The sequence below is a fragment of the Cetorhinus maximus genome, chromosome 9, assembly GCF_964194155.1.
Source record: "Cetorhinus maximus chromosome 9, sCetMax3.hap1.1, whole genome shotgun sequence".
Lineage (NCBI taxonomy): Eukaryota > Metazoa > Chordata > Chondrichthyes > Lamniformes > Cetorhinidae > Cetorhinus > Cetorhinus maximus.
Genome location: NC_135887.1, coordinates 84181305 through 84199478, shown reverse-complemented (window position 1 = coordinate 84199478; position 18174 = coordinate 84181305). Strand labels below are relative to the sequence as shown.

Sequence of the window (18174 nt, the reverse complement as noted above, 5' to 3'; positions counted from 1 at the left end):
AGCAGAGTATCACAGTGAATGGTTGTTTCAACACAGGAGGGAAGTATACAGTGGTGTTTCTCTAGGGGTGGCTATTGGACCACTGCTCTTTTTGACATTTTTAATGATTTGAACTTGGGCATAATTTCAAAGTTTGCAGATGATAAAAGATTCAGAAATGTAGTAAACAGTGAGAAGGATAGTAACAGACTTCCAAGTGGACATAGACAGGCTGGTAAAACAGGTAGACATATGGCAAATTAAATTTAATGCAGAGAAATGTAAACTGATACAATTTATTAGGAAGAATAAGATGTTATATGAATTAAATGATACAATTTTAAAAGGGGGTGCAGGAACAGAGAACCTGGGGCTGTACATAAACAAACCTTTGAAGGTGACAGGTCAAGTTGAGAAGGCTAAAGAAAAACCATTTGGGATCCATGGCTTTATTAATAGAGAAAGAACAACAGAAGCAAGGATGTTATGCTAAACCTATGAAACACTGGTCAGCTGAAGTATTGCGTTCATTTCAGGACATCACATTTTATGAAGGATGTCAAAGCCTTGGGGATAATGTAGAAGAGATTTACTAGAATTTACTACCAGGGATTAGGAACTTCAATTATGTGGAGAGATTGAAGAAGCTGAAGTTTTTTTCCTTTGAGCAGAGAAATTTAAAAGTAGATTCAATGCAAATGTTCAAAACCAAAACAGGTTTGATAGAGTAAATAAGGAGAAACTGTTTCCAGTGACAGAAGGGTTGGTAACCAGAGGGCACAGAGTTAAGGTGATAGGCAAAAGAACTGTTGACATAAGGATTAAAAAAAAACAGCAAATTACAGTGATCTGGAATGGAACGCTTGAAAGAGTGGTAAGTAGATTCAACAGCAATTTGTGGAAGGAAAATGGGTAAATATTTTAAAGGAAAAAATTACAGGGCTATGGGGAAAGAGCAGGGTAGTGGGGCTAACTGGATAGTTCTTTGGATAGCAGGTGCATGTGCCAAATGACCTCTTTCCATGCTGTATTATTCTATAATTCTGTGTGTTATACTGGATAGTTGCATTGGAACAACTGAAGGTGAGATGTGAAATGGAAGGTGCTGCAATGTTATGGTGGTATATTACAGGTCTTAGTTGTCTCTCTGGGCCTGGAGCTGGTGGACTGGTTGTTGCAGGGTTGATTGTTTTAAATGATCCTTAGAGCCCTAATTCCTTTGTTAACTGAACTTCATTGAAAAGTGTGGTTGGATTCTACATCTCCACCATGCAATTGAGCTGTGAACTGTGAAGTATGCAGGACCGATACTTGCTCCTCACCTTTCCCCAGGGCGAATCCCAAGATGGTTCTCCAGGCTTGGAGGCTTTCCACAGTGCAAAGTCATTGGGAGAGTGCTTCTCACTTAGTTGATCTGCTGAAATACTAAGATCACCTAAGAAGTCAAGAACATTTTCCTGTCAAATCCATCAGAAAGTGAGTTGAAATGGTTTGATTTCTTCCAAGTTATAGGCTCCCACTCACTGCAAGTTGGTGACTTTTGTGGAATGTAGTTCCAAGAGCGCTGGTTGGCCTTTTACACCTTGCTGAGTTAGACATAATTTGTATGTGAACCAATATAACGAGTGTGCCTCTATTCAACTGTGAGACATCACAGGCAACCCTCCTCTCTTCCAACATTGCACATAAACAATTTTCTTGAAGGAGTCAAGAATACCTAGAATAGGATTTCTGGTAGATTTTTCTCCTTCTTAGTCCATAAACACAGATACTGCATCAGACACCCCAGCTGAGATCAGTTAACTCAGTCCACACTAATACTTGATGGGTCTGAAAGAATCAGTGGCACAATAAATTCAACATTTACTCAAAGAATCACTGAATAACCAAGATGCTGCCTTTCTAGGTCAAGGTTCGAAAGCAGAAGGAGGATCCAAGAAAACATACAGAATCCTCAAATCACTTTACTCCCACCTCAATAAATTCAGCTTTTCCAAACCTTCGTAACTTGTTAGAACTTCCAAAATTTTTTGTCAAACAAGACCTAGCTACACTAATGTCTATTCTCCTACTATTACCTCCTTGGAAACATCAAAGTCCAGCAACAACAGCCTGATTGTCTTCTTCTACTGATTAGAACAACACTGTCCTCAAATACTAAATGACCTTAAAAAAATTGCAATCAGCTTTCCTGTAACCACAACTGGCCAGGTAATTCAGGAAACTTATGCTTATTCCTCACCTCCAATCCAAATCCGTTTCTTCACACTTGTACCCTCCTGACACTGTCCCAGACCTGGCTGCCACAGAACACCTCCCTCCAAAACTTCATTTGATAGACTCTCAAAAATGCACATGAGATTATTAGCAAAACTAAAAGTGCTAATGAGTTGAACAGTGCTGGCTGAACAGTACTAGTTGAACAGTGACCTCACCTCAAAAAATAATTCAATGGCTATGAAATACTTGGGAATGTTGAGGACATAAAGCACTTCAGATATAACAAGGTTCTTTCTTTCTGCAGTTTCAACATAACCTCAGAAGACTTGCACTCTGCTGTTCTGGCTATAAAAGTTATATGAACCCCTTAACATAGGTATGTTCAAATACCTGGAATATATCATGTAAGCCGAAGAGTTTAAAACTTTGCACACTATCAATTTTTTCATCAAAAAAGGAAGTGTGTGTGTACATGCATGCATGAATTGACATGCACACATGTATCTGTTGCTAGAATTCTCACCTTCTCCTTCATGCAGTGCTTTCTGGTCTCCGACAGCCTCAGGCACCAGTTTGGCATATGAATGCTTTTCATTGCTGTCAAACTTCACCGTGTCAAAGTATACAGAACCATTGGAGACGTACCTGGAGGAACACAAACGATGCACATTATTAAACATGAACAAGGCTATGTTACATAGTACCTCGGTGTTGATGTCCTAAGACTGTTTAAATAATATTTCCTCAGTGTAGTTCTCAAAGCATGGTTCTCATCACCAGGGCCAGGATTTCCCGGTCGGCGAACAGGGGGGCAGGGCTGGCTCGCCGGCACATAAAATTACTCCTGACGTCACCCCGCCCCATTTAAATTTTCAGGTAGGCAGGGGCTCAGCAGAATCAGCTGTGCGCCCACCGACCTGTCAAGGGCCAACTGAGGCCATTGACAAAGTCATTAAAGTAATTAGTGGACCTGCCCGTCCAACCTTAAGTTTGGCGGGCAGGCCGGGAGCCTTGGCAGGCATTAGAAAAAGCATGAAACCTCATCTACGGGCAGGATGAGGTTTCATGTAGGTTTTAAAAAATGCAATAGAAGTGTATTTGAAAGTGATGGACATGTCTCAACTCATGTGACAGTGTCACATGAGGGGACGTGTCAGGAAAATGTTTTTCTTCCATTTTTAAGATTTTTTATTGTGGAGCCGATCTCCCTGAGGCAGCATTTAGCCTCAGGGAGATGAGTGCACTCTTTCGTGCGCATGCGTGAAAAAGTGCACTCTCGCATCAGGGAATTCCCCTCCGCCCGCACAGGGAGCGCACAGCGCTTCCTGGCGGACGTCACGCTGGGCGGGCCTTAATTGGCCCGCCCACGTAAAATGGCGACACGCCCCCAATTGGGGGCGCCAATCGGAGGTGCGCCTCCATGCACCTGCTCCTAAACTTGATGAATTCTGTCATTTTAAGGGAAGACAGCAAGTTCATGCTCTATGAACTCATTTCCAATCTCTTGAGTCTCCATATTTAAAGAATGATATACTTGCATTGGAAAAAGTACACTGGAGGTTCACTAGATTGGTCCCTGGGATGAGAGGCTGAATAAGGTGTGCCTATATTTTCTGGAGTTTAGAATATTGAGGTGTGACCTTGTTGAAACATTCAAGTTTGTGAAAGGGCTTGACAGAGTAGATACTGGAGATGTTGTTTTCCCTGACTGGAGAATCTAGAACAAGGGGGCAAAGTTTCAGGATAAAGGGCCGAGCATTTAGGACTGAGATGAGGAGAAACTTCTTCAGTTAAAAGGTTGTGAATCTTTGGAATTCTCGACCCCAAAGGGCTGTGGATGTGCCATCATTGAATATGTTTAAAGCTGAGATTTTTGGTCTCTCAGAGAATCAAGGGATATGGGGAGCAGGGGAGGTGGGGGAAAGTGGATTTGAAACTCAAGGTCAGTCACGTTCATATGGTGGAGCAGGCTCAATGGACCATTTGGTTGTTTCCTGCTCCTGTTTCTTATGTTCTTCCTTTAAGTATTTATACAATTCACTTTGGATGTAACTACTGAACTTGCACCCAATATCCTTTCAGGCAATGCATTCCAGATCAGAATAACTCATGTTAAAAAAGAGATTTCCTCATGTTTCCCCTGGTTCTTTTGCCAATTACATTAAATCTGTGTCCTCTTGCTTTTGACCCTTCTGCCACTAGAAACAGTTTCGCCTTAATTACTCTATCAAAACCTTCTCATAACCTTCTAAGAAGAACTCCCAAATTCTCCAGTCTCTCCATTGAACTGAAATCCCTCACCCTCGGTAGTAGATTCTGGTGAATCCTTGCTGCACCCTCTCCATAGCTTTGACATCCTTCCTAAAATGCGATGCCCAGGATTGGATACAATACTCTCACTGGGGCATAGCCAATTTTTTGTTTAAAAGGTTTAGCATAACTTCTCTTTTCCTTTGTACCCTATTCCTTCATATAATGCCAAGGATCCAAGAAGCCTTCTAAATCTGTCCTGCCACCTTCAAAGATCTGTGTACATACATACCCATACATTTCTGTTCTTGCACTTCCTTTAGAATTTAGTTTATCTTGCCTCTTCTCATTCTTCCACCACAATGCATCAGTTTACACCTTTCTGCGTTAAATTTAATCTGCCATGAGTCCACCTATTTCAGCTATGTCTTCTTGATGTCTGTTACTATCCTCCTCATTGTTTATCACATTTCCAAGTTTTGTATCATCAGCATACTTTGAAATTATCCTCAGTACACTTTAGTCTAGGCCATTAATATGTATAAAAATCTCCCCAACCTCATTCCTTTTCCACAACCTGGACCTGACCCCAAGTTGGGAAGCACCTTGGGATGTTTTGCTACAGTAAAGACACTATATAATCATAAATACATTTTAAGCCTAATTTCAACTACTTTATATTATATTTGTTCACTGTATACACAATATGCCTTCATAATTAAATTAGTTTGTCCAAGTAATGGTTCAAATTTAATTCATTATGTTTTACAGAAAGATGCAACTGTGGCCTGAGTAAAAGCTGTCCCCAGATTATATCTTCACTCACTGTAATTACCACATTTTATACATTAAATATATAGAAAGCACTGTGTCGGACAAACTGTCAGTGGCAAGCACTTACCCATAACCGTTATCAACCACCTGCTTAACAAACTGCACAATCTCAGGAACATATTCACTCACGCGAGTTAAAACATCTGCAGGCAAAACCTACAGAGAAACAAAAGAGATTTAGAAAATACTGCACAGTGCATGAAGAATGGGCATCCATAACATGAGCTGCAGAATAGAGGGAAAAGGAAAGAATATCACACCTTGGACATGAGGAGCAGAGTGTACTGAACAGACACTGTACAGCTCCTACACTTGAGGAGTGGGGCGTAGGTGGCCCCGACAGGAATAGCATGATAAAAATCTACCTGATAGACTCTTTCTACATCAATAACAACTTGAATTTACAGAGCACCTTTAACCTAATGAAATGTTCCAAGGCAGTTCATTATAAAACAAAGTATGAGACTGAGCCACATAAGATGATATTAGGTCAGATGATCAAAAGCTTGGTCCAAGAGGGAGGTTTTAAGGATTGTCTTAAAGGAGGAAAGTGAGGTAGAGAGGGGGAAGAGGTACAGGGAAGGTATTCCAGAGCCTGGGGCCTAGACAACTGAAGGCACAGCCACCTATGGTGGAGTAATTAAAACTGGGGGTGCACAAGAGGCCAGGATTAAAGGAGGAAAACTTATATGGAGCATTGATGTCCTAATATCAAGTTTATCTGTTCCATGGTATATTAAAACCAGTGAATTTACAGCAGTTAAAATGAAAACATATCATTTTAACATTTCTTTTCCAAAATATAACCTACCCTTAATTCCAAGTTGCTTAATTCAAATGATCAGAGATTTAATTTCACACTTTGCTGTTTTTACAGTGCTCAATTCAATTTTTTTTAGTGCAAACAAATGAAAAAACTAATAGATTGTATTTTAGATTTCTTTTATGACTCTAGTGGTTTGACATCTGGCTGTTACATCATGGCACTGAGTTGGATCACACCTGCCCGTTGCAACACAGTATTGAGTGATTTTAGACCTCCTTTTGATTGAAAACAAAATTATCCTATGTCTTAAATAAACTTTAGCAACCCACCATTACTACTACAACTATAATGACTTACATTGAGTGCATCCATGTCTTTGTGATATTCCCCCTCCCAGTACTTGGGAAGGGTAGAAAAGATGGAATTGTCAGTCACCTGACTGCCAAATTGAACATCCAGCCAATCAGACAACATATCCTTTGCTTCATCCAGCAGCACCTGCAAAAGAATATTTTTGCATTAATAGAGACATAGTATACAAATCAATAGATGCTGCATTGTTATGGTACGAGACAAACAGTCAGATTCATGTCATGAATACTGTGTTTAGTTCTGGTCATCTAATTATGTGGAGGGTACAGATACAAACAGGCAGTCTTGTGGCAAAGTGGGTGGCGTCCCTGGCTCTAAGCCTGAAGCTCCGGGTTCGAGTCCAACCCTAGAAATTGATGGCCATGGAAGGTACATTCATAGCTCGGCCAAACAGGTTGAATATCATCCTGCAAATTCTTCCAACACATGCCAATGGCAGGCAGTAAGAGTGGGAGAGATTCCTGGTCAGTCATGTGATGGAAAGAAAGTTGGAGCCTCTAACCATCACAATCCACAGCTCCAGACTACAACATACATGAAAAAGTGTATGTTGCCACAGCCACACAGACTCCCTGAGTTAACTGTAACACACCATTACTGATACAGGCAACAAAGAAGATATCAAGTATCAGCAATTTAAGTAATGCAGAAAAATTAATAAAATTAAGTTTGTTTTTTTTTAAAAGAAAAGAAACTTTTAAGAACACTTAATTGAAACTTTTAAGTTTATGAGAGGAATTTATAACACTGATTTGGGGAAATGGTTCATGGCAGAGAAAGGTCAAATATCCGGGGACACAAATTAAAATTGAAAGAGTAAGAGACATCAGGTGGAAGCTTTTAGGAAGGGGACAGAGTGTGAAATAAGTTACCAAGGAAAATCACTGAAGCTGAAGGTATAATTGAAGTCAAGAGGCAACACAATGAATTCTGGAGAGAGAAGAGTTTGAGGGATACAATGAAAGTTGATTTATCAAAAGCTTTGTGAGGCTAAATGATCTTTTACTATTTTAAGGTTCCTGTTCTATTCGATAATAGAAGTTGAATAAGGTTATTAGTGTAATGACCAAACGTCAAATACTGAGAAGAAATGCATGTACTACCAATTTACCCCATGGTGCAAAGTGTTACAGAGGGAGATAACTGCATCAACAAACCCAGTTATATCTTATTAATCTTTTTCTACTTAATGTTATTAATCAGGGGCACTCCAAAGGCAAACACTATGCAGATCATCCTCTGGTGTGACACCGGAATGTGAAGTGCTGTCCATGGTCATAACATTCTCATTCATGCTACTTACAGAGCTGTACATCACAGGAAAGAAGTCCACACAAAATGTCTGCTCTCAGATGTCATCTAAACTACAGGTTTCTCCTAGCCTTTTCTGAAGGCAACAACGTGCTGGGTTATAGTTCTGGAGACACCAGCAAACCTTCATAATGAGTCTCAGCAATGAGTTGCGGGACTATATTCTGCTGCAGAACACATTCAGGTACAAGCCAATCTCTTTCCCACTCAACATCCACACAAGTGCAGAAACTGAGATTCATAATGATCAGCAATGAGAACCCTGGTTGACTTTTCACTTTAATTTTCAGAGACACTTGCAGTAATCCATAATAATTGTACTACTGCACAATGATTCAGATCAATATACCTGCCCTTTAAATTCCTTTCCAGTCATTTATCCTTTTAAAGTGTACTGCTTACACATACCAGCATAGACTTATGATGCCTCCTTTCCATCTGGCAACATTTTATCATCTCCTTATGCATTGTCTTCTTACATGAACTTCCCATCCCTAATTTCTCAATGCAAATAGATACAAAGCTACCATACTGAAACAGGTTACTGGCCTAACCAGTCTGTGTCAGTGTTCACCTTCCATGCAAGCCAACAGTCATAATCACATTAATTTGCGTAGTTCTCTTTATTCCCATCATTGACCTATCCAATCTAATTTAGAACGCTGACACTGTTTCTTCCTGTGTCACTATCCCTGAAGTGAACTCCACAGCTTCACAACTCTATGTAAAGAAATCTATTTGATTTGTTGTAAACCTCTAAAGGTCCCTTGATCCACACTACCAGAAAAATTCTGCTTTAACCTATCATCCTTTCTCACCTGTAAACACTTCCACCAGACCTGCAAATCTGGAGATGCTTTCAAAAATACAGCTCCAATTTTTCATTTCCTCATCCCAGACTGCATCAGAGTGATTTTGTGCTGCACTCTCTTTAAAGCTTCAATATCCATCCTCTTCCTATTATGTGGAGCTTACTAGCAAGGACTTTCTTTATGGCGAGGTAGCTGGAGCTTTGCTTCCAGGATGCTTGCAAGTGTGACATGAAGGCCCTAGGCATCGATTATCACTCCTGAGTCAAAGGCTGAAGACAAAGGAAATTGACGACACCGCCTGTGGACTGACGTGCATCATCATGATAATTAGTGGCTATAGCAGCTTGGCAACAGACACCAATGGCGAAAGCAACAACCCACAATGACACTTGGTAGCTTTGTGTGCAGCACTTGTTGCAGAACCTGCCTCTCAAGGGTTGGCCTCTTCACCCATCAGCAAAGGTGTGCCATATGAAGGTACCCCAAAATGGATTTGTTTGTTGCATGTCCATCATCTTTCATAGATGGAGGGTTACTGGGACTGAACTGATTACTGATAGAGTCTTATTAATATCTCAGTGCTCTATGCTGACTTATTGGGTCTAAAAATTCGATAATGCTAGTGTTCAGACATTGGGGTACTGGCAGGGAGGAGATGGTAGTTAGCATGTCCGCAGTCAGCACAAGTTTCAGTAATTAAAGCTAGCCTGCAACTCTTAAAAGGAGAAGTGCAGTCTGGCTGCAGCAGCTGGAGGAACTATTTGAACTAAGTGTTTGAGAGAAAGAATAAGAGTTCCAATGCAGACATAGGCTAGAGATAGGATGTGCAGCTCCTCTGATGCAATGCTGGAGGCCTCAGTCGAAGAAGCGGAAGGAAGAGCGATTATATTTCTATATTTCTGCAGGGGATCAGGGAGCCCTCAAGGCGCATGCTGCAAATGGAATGGCAGCAGTTAACCCCAGAGGCCAGTTCAAGGAGTCTAGCCCCAAGGATGTGATGGAAAACATTCAATGGCTTCACAAGTGATCAAGGTCAGTGAATGCATCTTCAAATGTCATGTCCTACCCACATCAGCAACCTGTTCATTCACGAGAGTCCTTAACTCATTCATCAGCAATCTTTAGCAATCAGGATTCATGACCAACATTTGGATGCCCCACCTCACTGTCACATACTTTACAATGATGTAACTTCACAAACACAACGCTGTAGTGAAGGGGTGGAAAGGTGGGGAACTTTGCAGCAGCACTGACGTGGGATGGTTTTAGGGAACTGGTGTTTGCTGCGCTGTTCATGGATAGCTTGTACAGAGTGATGCTGTCCCAGATGCCTCCTCCCTCTTCCCCCTTCTCCTCTTCCTCCTGAGGGGCTTGCTGAAGGCCTGGTGACAAGAGCTGTGTCCTCATAAGAGCAAAGTTGTGTAGCATACAGTAAACCAGCATGAATTTGGAGACATGCTGCAGTGAGTATCGTAGGCACTCCCAACCCCAAACAATTCAGACTGTTGAACCGTGTGCAGTTGGGGTGCCGAGGGGCGTCATGAGGCATATGTATAGAGGATATCACTTATCAGTAAGCAGCCTCTAGTTCGTTATGGTGGCTTAAATGTGGCGTGAATGGTTGACTGGTGCTAGATAAAAATATCTTTGCTGCTATCAGGATAGCGGGCATTCAGTGATATGATGCTCTGCAGAGGGCTGCAAGCCAACTGCATATTAAGGGACTGATATACATTGCTATTTTAGCACATCTCCCTGCTAATATGCAGTACCTGCAGAGCCATATGCAGGGAGTCCACAGCTCCCTGTACCATTGAGAATCCCACTCCCCTGTTAAAGCCACGTGCCTGCTCCTTTGGCTTTTCTTTGGTTAGGGAAAAGGGTATGAAGTCCATTCTTCTTCTCTTCAGGACCTCTGTTATCTTCCTGAAGCGGTGACGTACTGCAAGATGTTAGCAATGTCGCTAGCTCCAGCCTGGAAGGAACCTGAGACATAGAAATTGAGGGCCACGGTGATCCTCATGGCTCCATCCTCACCTTGCTCTGTGGCTGCCAGTCCAGTTAAAGGAGTTGACATGGTTCATAGTTTTAGTGCGTCCTGCTATCCCGATAATATCCCGTTTTAGTTTCCTTTGGTCTTCTAAACAATTAACTGTATCTGCTATTTTGGTATCATGTGACATTGCTCCCTCTATCCAAATGATGGATACACACAGCAAACAGAAATGGTTCCAGAATCGAAACCTGTGGAGCACCACTGCCCACTTCCAATCACTCAGAGACACTTCCCCTTAATTTTGATTTTCTCAGTTCTAGCCAAGATGTCAGTCTTGGCTCAGTGGTAGGACTTCTGTTTTGGAGTCAGAAGGACATAGGCACAAGCCCAGAGGCTATCATTTCTGTGCAGCACTGAGGGGCTGCTGCACTGTCAGAGATGCTGTTTTTATGAAGGGACATTTAACCAGAGTAGCAACTTTAACAATGGTCTTTTTACTGATAGGTTTGTATAATGCTTTTTTTGTATAATTCCTTTTGATACTTATACACATGCTATCTAACCTCGTTATCTCTTATTTCCTTTTAGTTTACTGTCCCCATTATTATTCTTAGAGTCTTTACAGACCCTATTGTTAATTTAATTGGTTTCTCACTTCTTTATTTAGCCTGAAACTATTACCACTGTAGCTTTCTTATCTTTTATGGAATATACTTAATCTGTACTTTGAAATCTATTTAATAAAAAGGGTTCAGCTGTTGCTCTATAGTCCAATTTGCCAATTTCTCCTTCAAAGTCACCTAGCTTATGCATGCATCTGTAAAATATGTAATAGTCCAAAATGGTTTTCTTGTTTTTGTATTTTTTTCCCTTTCCAGTTAGACTTTATAACCCTATTGTACTGTAATCACTACTTATAAGGCGCTCATCCACATTTAACTCATCTACCAGTTTTATTACTCATAACTAGATCCAATAATACCCTGCCCTTGTACAGGAACATAGGAATAGGTCATCATTTGGTCCCTTGAGCCTGTTCTACCATTCTATGAAATCATGGCTGATCTGTGACCTAACCTCATATATAGTACCCTTGCCTTTCCCCCAAAATCAATCATTGGTTATCAAAAATCTCTCAATCTGAGTTTTAAAATTAACAACTGGCCTAACATTAATTGTCATTTGCAGAATAGAGTTCCAATCTTCTATCACCCTTTATGTGAAGAAGCGTTTCCTAATTGCACTCCTGGAAGATCTGGCTCTAATTTTTTGACTATGCCCCTAGACCGAGACTATACAACTAGTGAAATAGTTTCTCCCAATCAACCCTATTTCTCTTAATATCTTAAATACTTTAGAGTATTAAGAGTTAATTTAATCAAATTTCAGAAATTAACACACTAGTTTGTGTAATCTCTCCTCATAATTTAACCCTTGGTGGCGTACTCAAATACACCACCCTTCTCTTCTTTACACCCTCATTACATTGTCATCAAGAATCATTGTACAAGTTTATTCTTTCCCCCACCTCAAAATTGGGAAATTGTTCACCTTCCTCTATCTTTGCTTTGTTCTATACCTTTTAAAATCCAAGTTTGGAAGTACCTAGCAGCTATTTTTGATCTCTCTCTCTCCCCTCCTATTCTTTTCAAAATATTAGTACATTATGGACCTTGGGCTTAACAGAGGTGTCTAAATATAAAACATATTTGAATTAAATTTATAAATAACACAGAGCCTTAAGCGGGGTTGAAGCTCAAAATCCTTTAAAACAGTCTACTGGTTTAACTATAACAATTCACAATTCTAACCAATGTGTGTCTCTGATGTGTCTCAGATCTGAAGACAATGTGAAACAACTGCCTCCTTAGTTGATCCATACCTTAGCTCGTTTGGTAATCTCTTCACTGGAAAGTGCCTGTTGCATTGCCTCTTCTAAGGATTTGAGGGATAACTCAACTGTTCGATTAATCCTCTGCAGCATCTGCTTCTTGTCTGGGTCAGTCGTTTCAGCAAGTTTCACAGAGAAAGACTGGAATAAGGGAAACAAAGCAAGGATAAGAACAATTGAGAGCAGAGTATGAGTTCAATGAACCGTCATCAACATTAGAGAGGGTACAGCCATCAGCAAAAGTCAGATTTTTGGATTCCGTCACTAATCCACCCCCCCCGCACTAATTGACAGAAAAGAAAAAGAAAAATTAATCTATTCAGCCTGTATTTGTTACAGTATTTGTGCTATATTTGTTTTGGTATTAAGCACTATTAAGGTTGTTTATGGACACAGCAAATAAAAGCACAACCTCCTATTATTCAGATACTTCTTTTCCCCTACCCCAACCAGATCCAAATGATATCCAGACTAAACTTTCCAATTCCCATCAATGCACTATGTCACCGTCAAAATTGGATTCAAGTTGCAGCTGCCACAGTCACTTCATAAATCAATGAGTTTGTGCAACTGGAATCTGAATCCTATGCTTCTGAACAATTTAGTATGAACACTCTCAGCAAAGGGAAACTAGGGAAGACAAAACTGAGAACTGAGCTAAGTAATATAATGAAATTTCATGCAAGTACAATTAAAAACTATTCAAGCTTACAAGTGTGTGATGATTTTTTTTTTAACTAAAAGCTTTGCTGAGGTTGTGCTCAATTTCATGCAGAAACCAGATCAAAAACATCAGTGTGCTATTGAGTCAAATAGATCAGGGTGGTTCTGGGTTTAATCCCTGTGTAAACCATTCTGAAGTGGGATAGCTGTAGGGTGCTATCACTGGTCTCAGCATTGCAGACTAGTAAAAAGGGGGAAAAAAATAACCAGAGTTCCAGTTCCTGTACAATATCCAGTGACCTCAGGCAGGAAATGTGTATTTTTGTATGTTGAAGAACATGATCGTAATCATCTGCCCCTCCACAGCTGAATATTTTGATGGCAACCACTGTTTAAACTCACACAAGAGTACGAAGCAGTGAACATCAAAGTTCCACACAAATTGGACAAAGTACAACAGAGTAAGCCAGCATCATGAAACTGTACCCAACAGGAGTTAGTACGTTCAGTAGAGGGGAGGAGAAAAGGAGGAAATTAAATAATCCAGTGGCACAGAATATTACGGAATCAACAATACTGTGAAGTTTACAATCTCAATAGGTTGGCACAAGGCGATAAACAGAGCGCAAGGATCCCCACCAAGTGAGGGACAGACAGAAATTGGACAAAGAATCTCTTCATACTGTCTTGTCCTTCCTAGTAGCCTACACCAGAGAGAGAGGGGGCAGAGGGTTAATACTGGGTTACTTAATATTCTTTTGGTCTGGAAGCAGTGCGCTCCCTCTGGGACTCCAAGTGAGGAATTGACAAGTAAATAGCTTCAAATAAAGAACCTGGGCTACAAAATTGCTTTTGAGTATTGTAAATATTTTAAAGTTACACTATGAAGTACCCAGTAAAACTGCATTGAGTCATTTTTCAGTACAGAGAGTTTGTGTGATGGGAGGCAACTTCAATATCACACCTCTTTACCTTCAGAGCTGTCTTGATGTCCTGCAGAAGTTCCATAGGGTCCAGATTTTTCTCTTTGTATTGCTCAAACAGGTGATTCTGTCGGGCTCGCTTAATAATCTGTGCAAAAATAACAGCAACCATGTTAGAAGAAGCAGTGTAATGGAGGGAAACTGAACATAAAGCGGAGAGCCTAGCATGAGAGTGCAGAAGTGAATGTATCATCACACCATTGACAGGAGAGTCAGACACTTTTCTAGCATAACGTAGACTCACACTTACTATAGCAGTAAGCAACTAACAAGCGTGTATTCTGGGACCACACTCACAGCATAGTTGCAACTCTGATATTCTTGAGCAACATCAATCTCTAAGGTAATTTACAGAAAGAAATCAGAAAATTCTTGTACATTGACATGCACGTGGAGGGACACGCAGCAAGGAAGGTGAGGGGGGATGAACTACAACCAACTTCTGCATACATACTTGAGAGGAGGCGATAGAAAAATATGTACTAAAGCCCATGAATGAATATGTAACTACGATTGTAAAACGTCCTACATATCAATGCATGCTATGTAGGGAAGCAATCTGTAGACCGATGAAAGACATTGATATTAGCAAAGGAAATAACCACAGACTAGAGGTATTGAGTCCTCGCAGTGACAGAAATGTTCTCAGGTGCACAGACGGGTATCAGGGATTCTAATCAGAAGACAGAAAGGTGCATATCTTGAGAAGTCAGGCAGCTTCTAATTCGTTCATGAATATGAGCGTCACTGGCAAGACTATCATTTTTTGCCCATCCCTGATTGCCCCTCAGAAGGTGGTGGTGAGATGCTTTCTTGAACTATTGCAGTTCACGTGGTGTAGGTACACCCAAAGAATCCTTAGGAAGGGAGTTCAAGGCTTTTGACCAAGTGACTGTGAAAGAATGGTGATACAGTTCCAAGTCAGAATGGTGAATGGCTTGGATGGGGACTTGCAGGAGTAGGTCTCCAAAGTAACTGTAGAGGGCCGAAGGCTACCCCATGGGTCTACAGCTGAAATAGCACAACAGTTATGCCTACTCGAGGGGCTGGATTTTACAGGGTGCCGTGTTCCCCAACTCCCCACTGCCACCCACTTCCCCCGGCTCCTACTCCCCAAGTTAAAAAGTTGATGGGCAGCCTTTCTAGGGGGAGAACTGCCCCGCAGTCATTTATCGGAAAGTTGGCCGTTGATAGGCTGGAGGCAAGAGTTCCACCCTTGGGACAGGAAGCCAATCAGAGGCCAGCAGCTCTTGATTTACTGGTAGCCCCACTGGGAGAGAGGTGGCATTGCTGGTACTGCACCCGGACAATGAGGCAAGCTGCAATGGATCAGAACTTCGTAGGTGTTTGGGGATTGACAAGGATATGAGAGAGGTATGGGGACCAGGGTTTGAGAGAATCCTGCTAGTCACCAGACAATGCAGGAAAACCTGCTAGGTTGGCACTTGGCATGGGTCTCTCATGCCGCAGGGTAAATCCACTGGTGGTGGGTTGAGGCCCTTAAGTGAGCATTAATTGCTCACTAAAGGGCCTCACTTTTTCTAATTATGGGCAGGCCACCTGACACTACCTGCTGCGGTGGGGAACAGGGGCAGGCAGGTAGGTAATGGGCAGATCTCCCGCTGTATTCATGCCTCCTCTGCCTTCAAACACGCTAGGAGGGTAGTGTAAAATCCACCCCTTGATCTTCATGTTTACAGCAGGAAAACAAGAGCTGCTGCAGGCTCTTGCAACAACCTGTAAATTCTGCACAGAATCCCAAAGCAAAGTTTCACACAATCTTTCTCCTACCTACAGAAACCTCCTCCAGGTAGCATTGATGAAGTTTTATAAAATTTCACTCCTGCACATGAGACTGCCCCAAGTAGTGATATGCTTTGAACATTGCCCATAGCTTAAATAGAGTCAACCACTGTAGTTGATCCAGAGCTATTGGATCATGCCCATTGGTTGATAGGATATTAAGGCACAGAAACATGCCATTCGGCTCAACCGATCCATGCTGGTGGTTATGCATCACTTGAGTCTCCTCCCCCTTTCATTGTCTAATTCTATCATCGTCACCCTCTATTTCCTTCTCCCTTGAATGTTTGTCTAGTTTTCCCTTAAATACATTTGTACTAATCGCTTCAACTACTCCCTCTGGTAGAGAGTTCCACAATCTGGCAGCATCGGTGGAGAAGAAATCAGTTAACGTTTCGAGCCTTCATGGCCCTTCGGCAGAACTGAAGCATAGTTAGGAGAAAGGAGAAATATAAGCTGGTTTAAGGTGGGGGGGTGCGGGGGGCGAAGAGAGAAGTTGAGGGTGTGGTGATTGTGGAGATAAGCAAGCCGTGATAGGAGCAGATAATCAAAAGATGTCACAGACAAAAGGATCAAAGAGGTGTTGAAGGTGGTGATATTTGTCTAAGAAAAGTGCTAATTAAGAATGGAAGACAGGATATTCAAAGTACAGCTCTAGTGGGGGTGGGGTGGAAAGACTAACAAGGTTTTAGTTTTAGATTTAAAAATAATGGAAATAGGTGGGGAAAGAAGAATCTATATAAATTATTGAAAAAAAAAAGGGGGGGGGAGAAACGGGGTGGGGATGGGGGGAGGGGGAGTTTAAGATCTAAAGTTGTTGAATTCAATATTCAGCCCGGAAGGCTGTAAAGTGCCTAGTCGGAAGATGAGGTGCTGTTCCTCCAGTTTGCGTTGGGCTTCACTGGAACAATGCAGCAAGCCAAGGACAGACATGTGGGCAAGAGAACAGGGTGGAGTGTTAAAATGGCAAGCGACAGGGAGGTTTGGGTCTTTCGCTTCCCTCCCTGTCGCTTGCCATTTTAACACTCCACCCTGTTCTCTTGCCCACATGTCTGTCCTTGGCTTGCTGCATTGTTCCAGTGAAGCCCAACGCAAACTGGAGGAACAGCACCTCATCTTCCGACTAGGCACTTTACAGCCTTCCGGGCTGAATATTGAATTCAACAACTTTAGATCTTAAACTCCCCCTCCCCCCATCCCCACCCCGTTTCTCCACCCCCCCTTTTTTTTTCAATAATTTATATAGATTCTTCTTTCCCCACCTATTTCCATTATTTTTAAATCTAAAACTAAAACCTTGTTAGTCTTTTCCACCCCACCCCACCCCCACTAGAGCTGTACTTTGAGTGTCCTGTCTTCCATTCTTAATTAGCACTTTTCTTAGACAAATATCACCACCTTCAACACCTCTTTGATCCTTTTGTCTGTGACACCTTTTGATTATCTGCTCCTATCACGGCTTGCTTATCTCCACAATCACCACACCCTCAACTTCTCTCTTCCCCCCCCCGCCCCCCCCCCACCTTAAACCAGCTTATATTTCTCCTTTCTCCTAACTATGCTTCAGTTCTGCCGAAGGGCCATGAGGACTCGAAACGTCAACTGATTTCTTCTCCACCGATGCTGCCAGACCTGCTGAGTTTTTCCAGGTAATTCTGTTTTTGTTTTGGATTTCCAGCATCCGCAGAGCTTTTAGCTTTTTGTTTTTAGTTCCACAATCTCACCAATCTTTGGGTAAAGACGTTTCTTCTGAATTCATGATTGGATTTCTTTCTATTTCATATTGATGGCCCAAAGTTATGCTCTTCCCCACAAGGGGAACCATTCTCTCTGTATCCACTCTATCAAAACATTTCATAATTTTAAAGACCTCTAGTAGGCCACCCCTCAGCCTTCTTTTTTAAGGGGAAAAAGATCCAGCCTGTCAATACCTTCCTAATATGTATACTCATGCATTTCTGGTATCATCTTTGTAAATCTTCTTTGCATCCTCTCCAGTACCTCTTTTTTAAAAAAAATTGAATGGCGACCAGAAATGCACGCAGTACTTAATAACGATCTAACCAAGGTTGGATACAGGTTCTGCATAACTTCTTTACTTTTCAGTTCTACCCCTCTAGAAATAAAGCCTAGTGCTTGGTTTGCTTTCTTTATAGCCTTGTTAACCAGTGGTGCAACTTTCAGTGAATAATGCATTTGTACTTCTGCATTCCCTTTATTCCTACAACCTTCCAAATAACGTGACCTCCCTATTTCTTCCCATCAAAATGCAGTGCCTGAAATTTATCTGTGTT

The 18174-nt window shown here is 41.5% G+C and overlaps 1 protein-coding gene across 4 annotated transcripts in view; it reads right to left on the bottom strand.

Moving 5' to 3' along the window:
• cars1 (cysteinyl-tRNA synthetase 1) overlaps positions 1-18174 on the bottom strand; it is a 78407-nt gene that overhangs the window by 44319 nt on the left and 15914 nt on the right. For all 4 annotated transcript variants that reach the window (XM_078548962.1, XM_078548964.1, XM_078548966.1 and 1 more), the window contains 6 exons: positions 14067-14165; positions 12423-12572; positions 6407-6547; positions 5351-5439; positions 2723-2844; positions 1302-1414 (listed from right to left, as the gene is read on the bottom strand). In XM_078548962.1, the coding sequence (XP_078405088.1) occupies positions 1302-1414; positions 2723-2844; positions 5351-5439; positions 6407-6547; positions 12423-12572; positions 14067-14165 (714 nt within the window). The remainder of the gene's footprint in view (positions 1-1301; positions 1415-2722; positions 2845-5350; positions 5440-6406; positions 6548-12422; positions 12573-14066; positions 14166-18174) is intronic.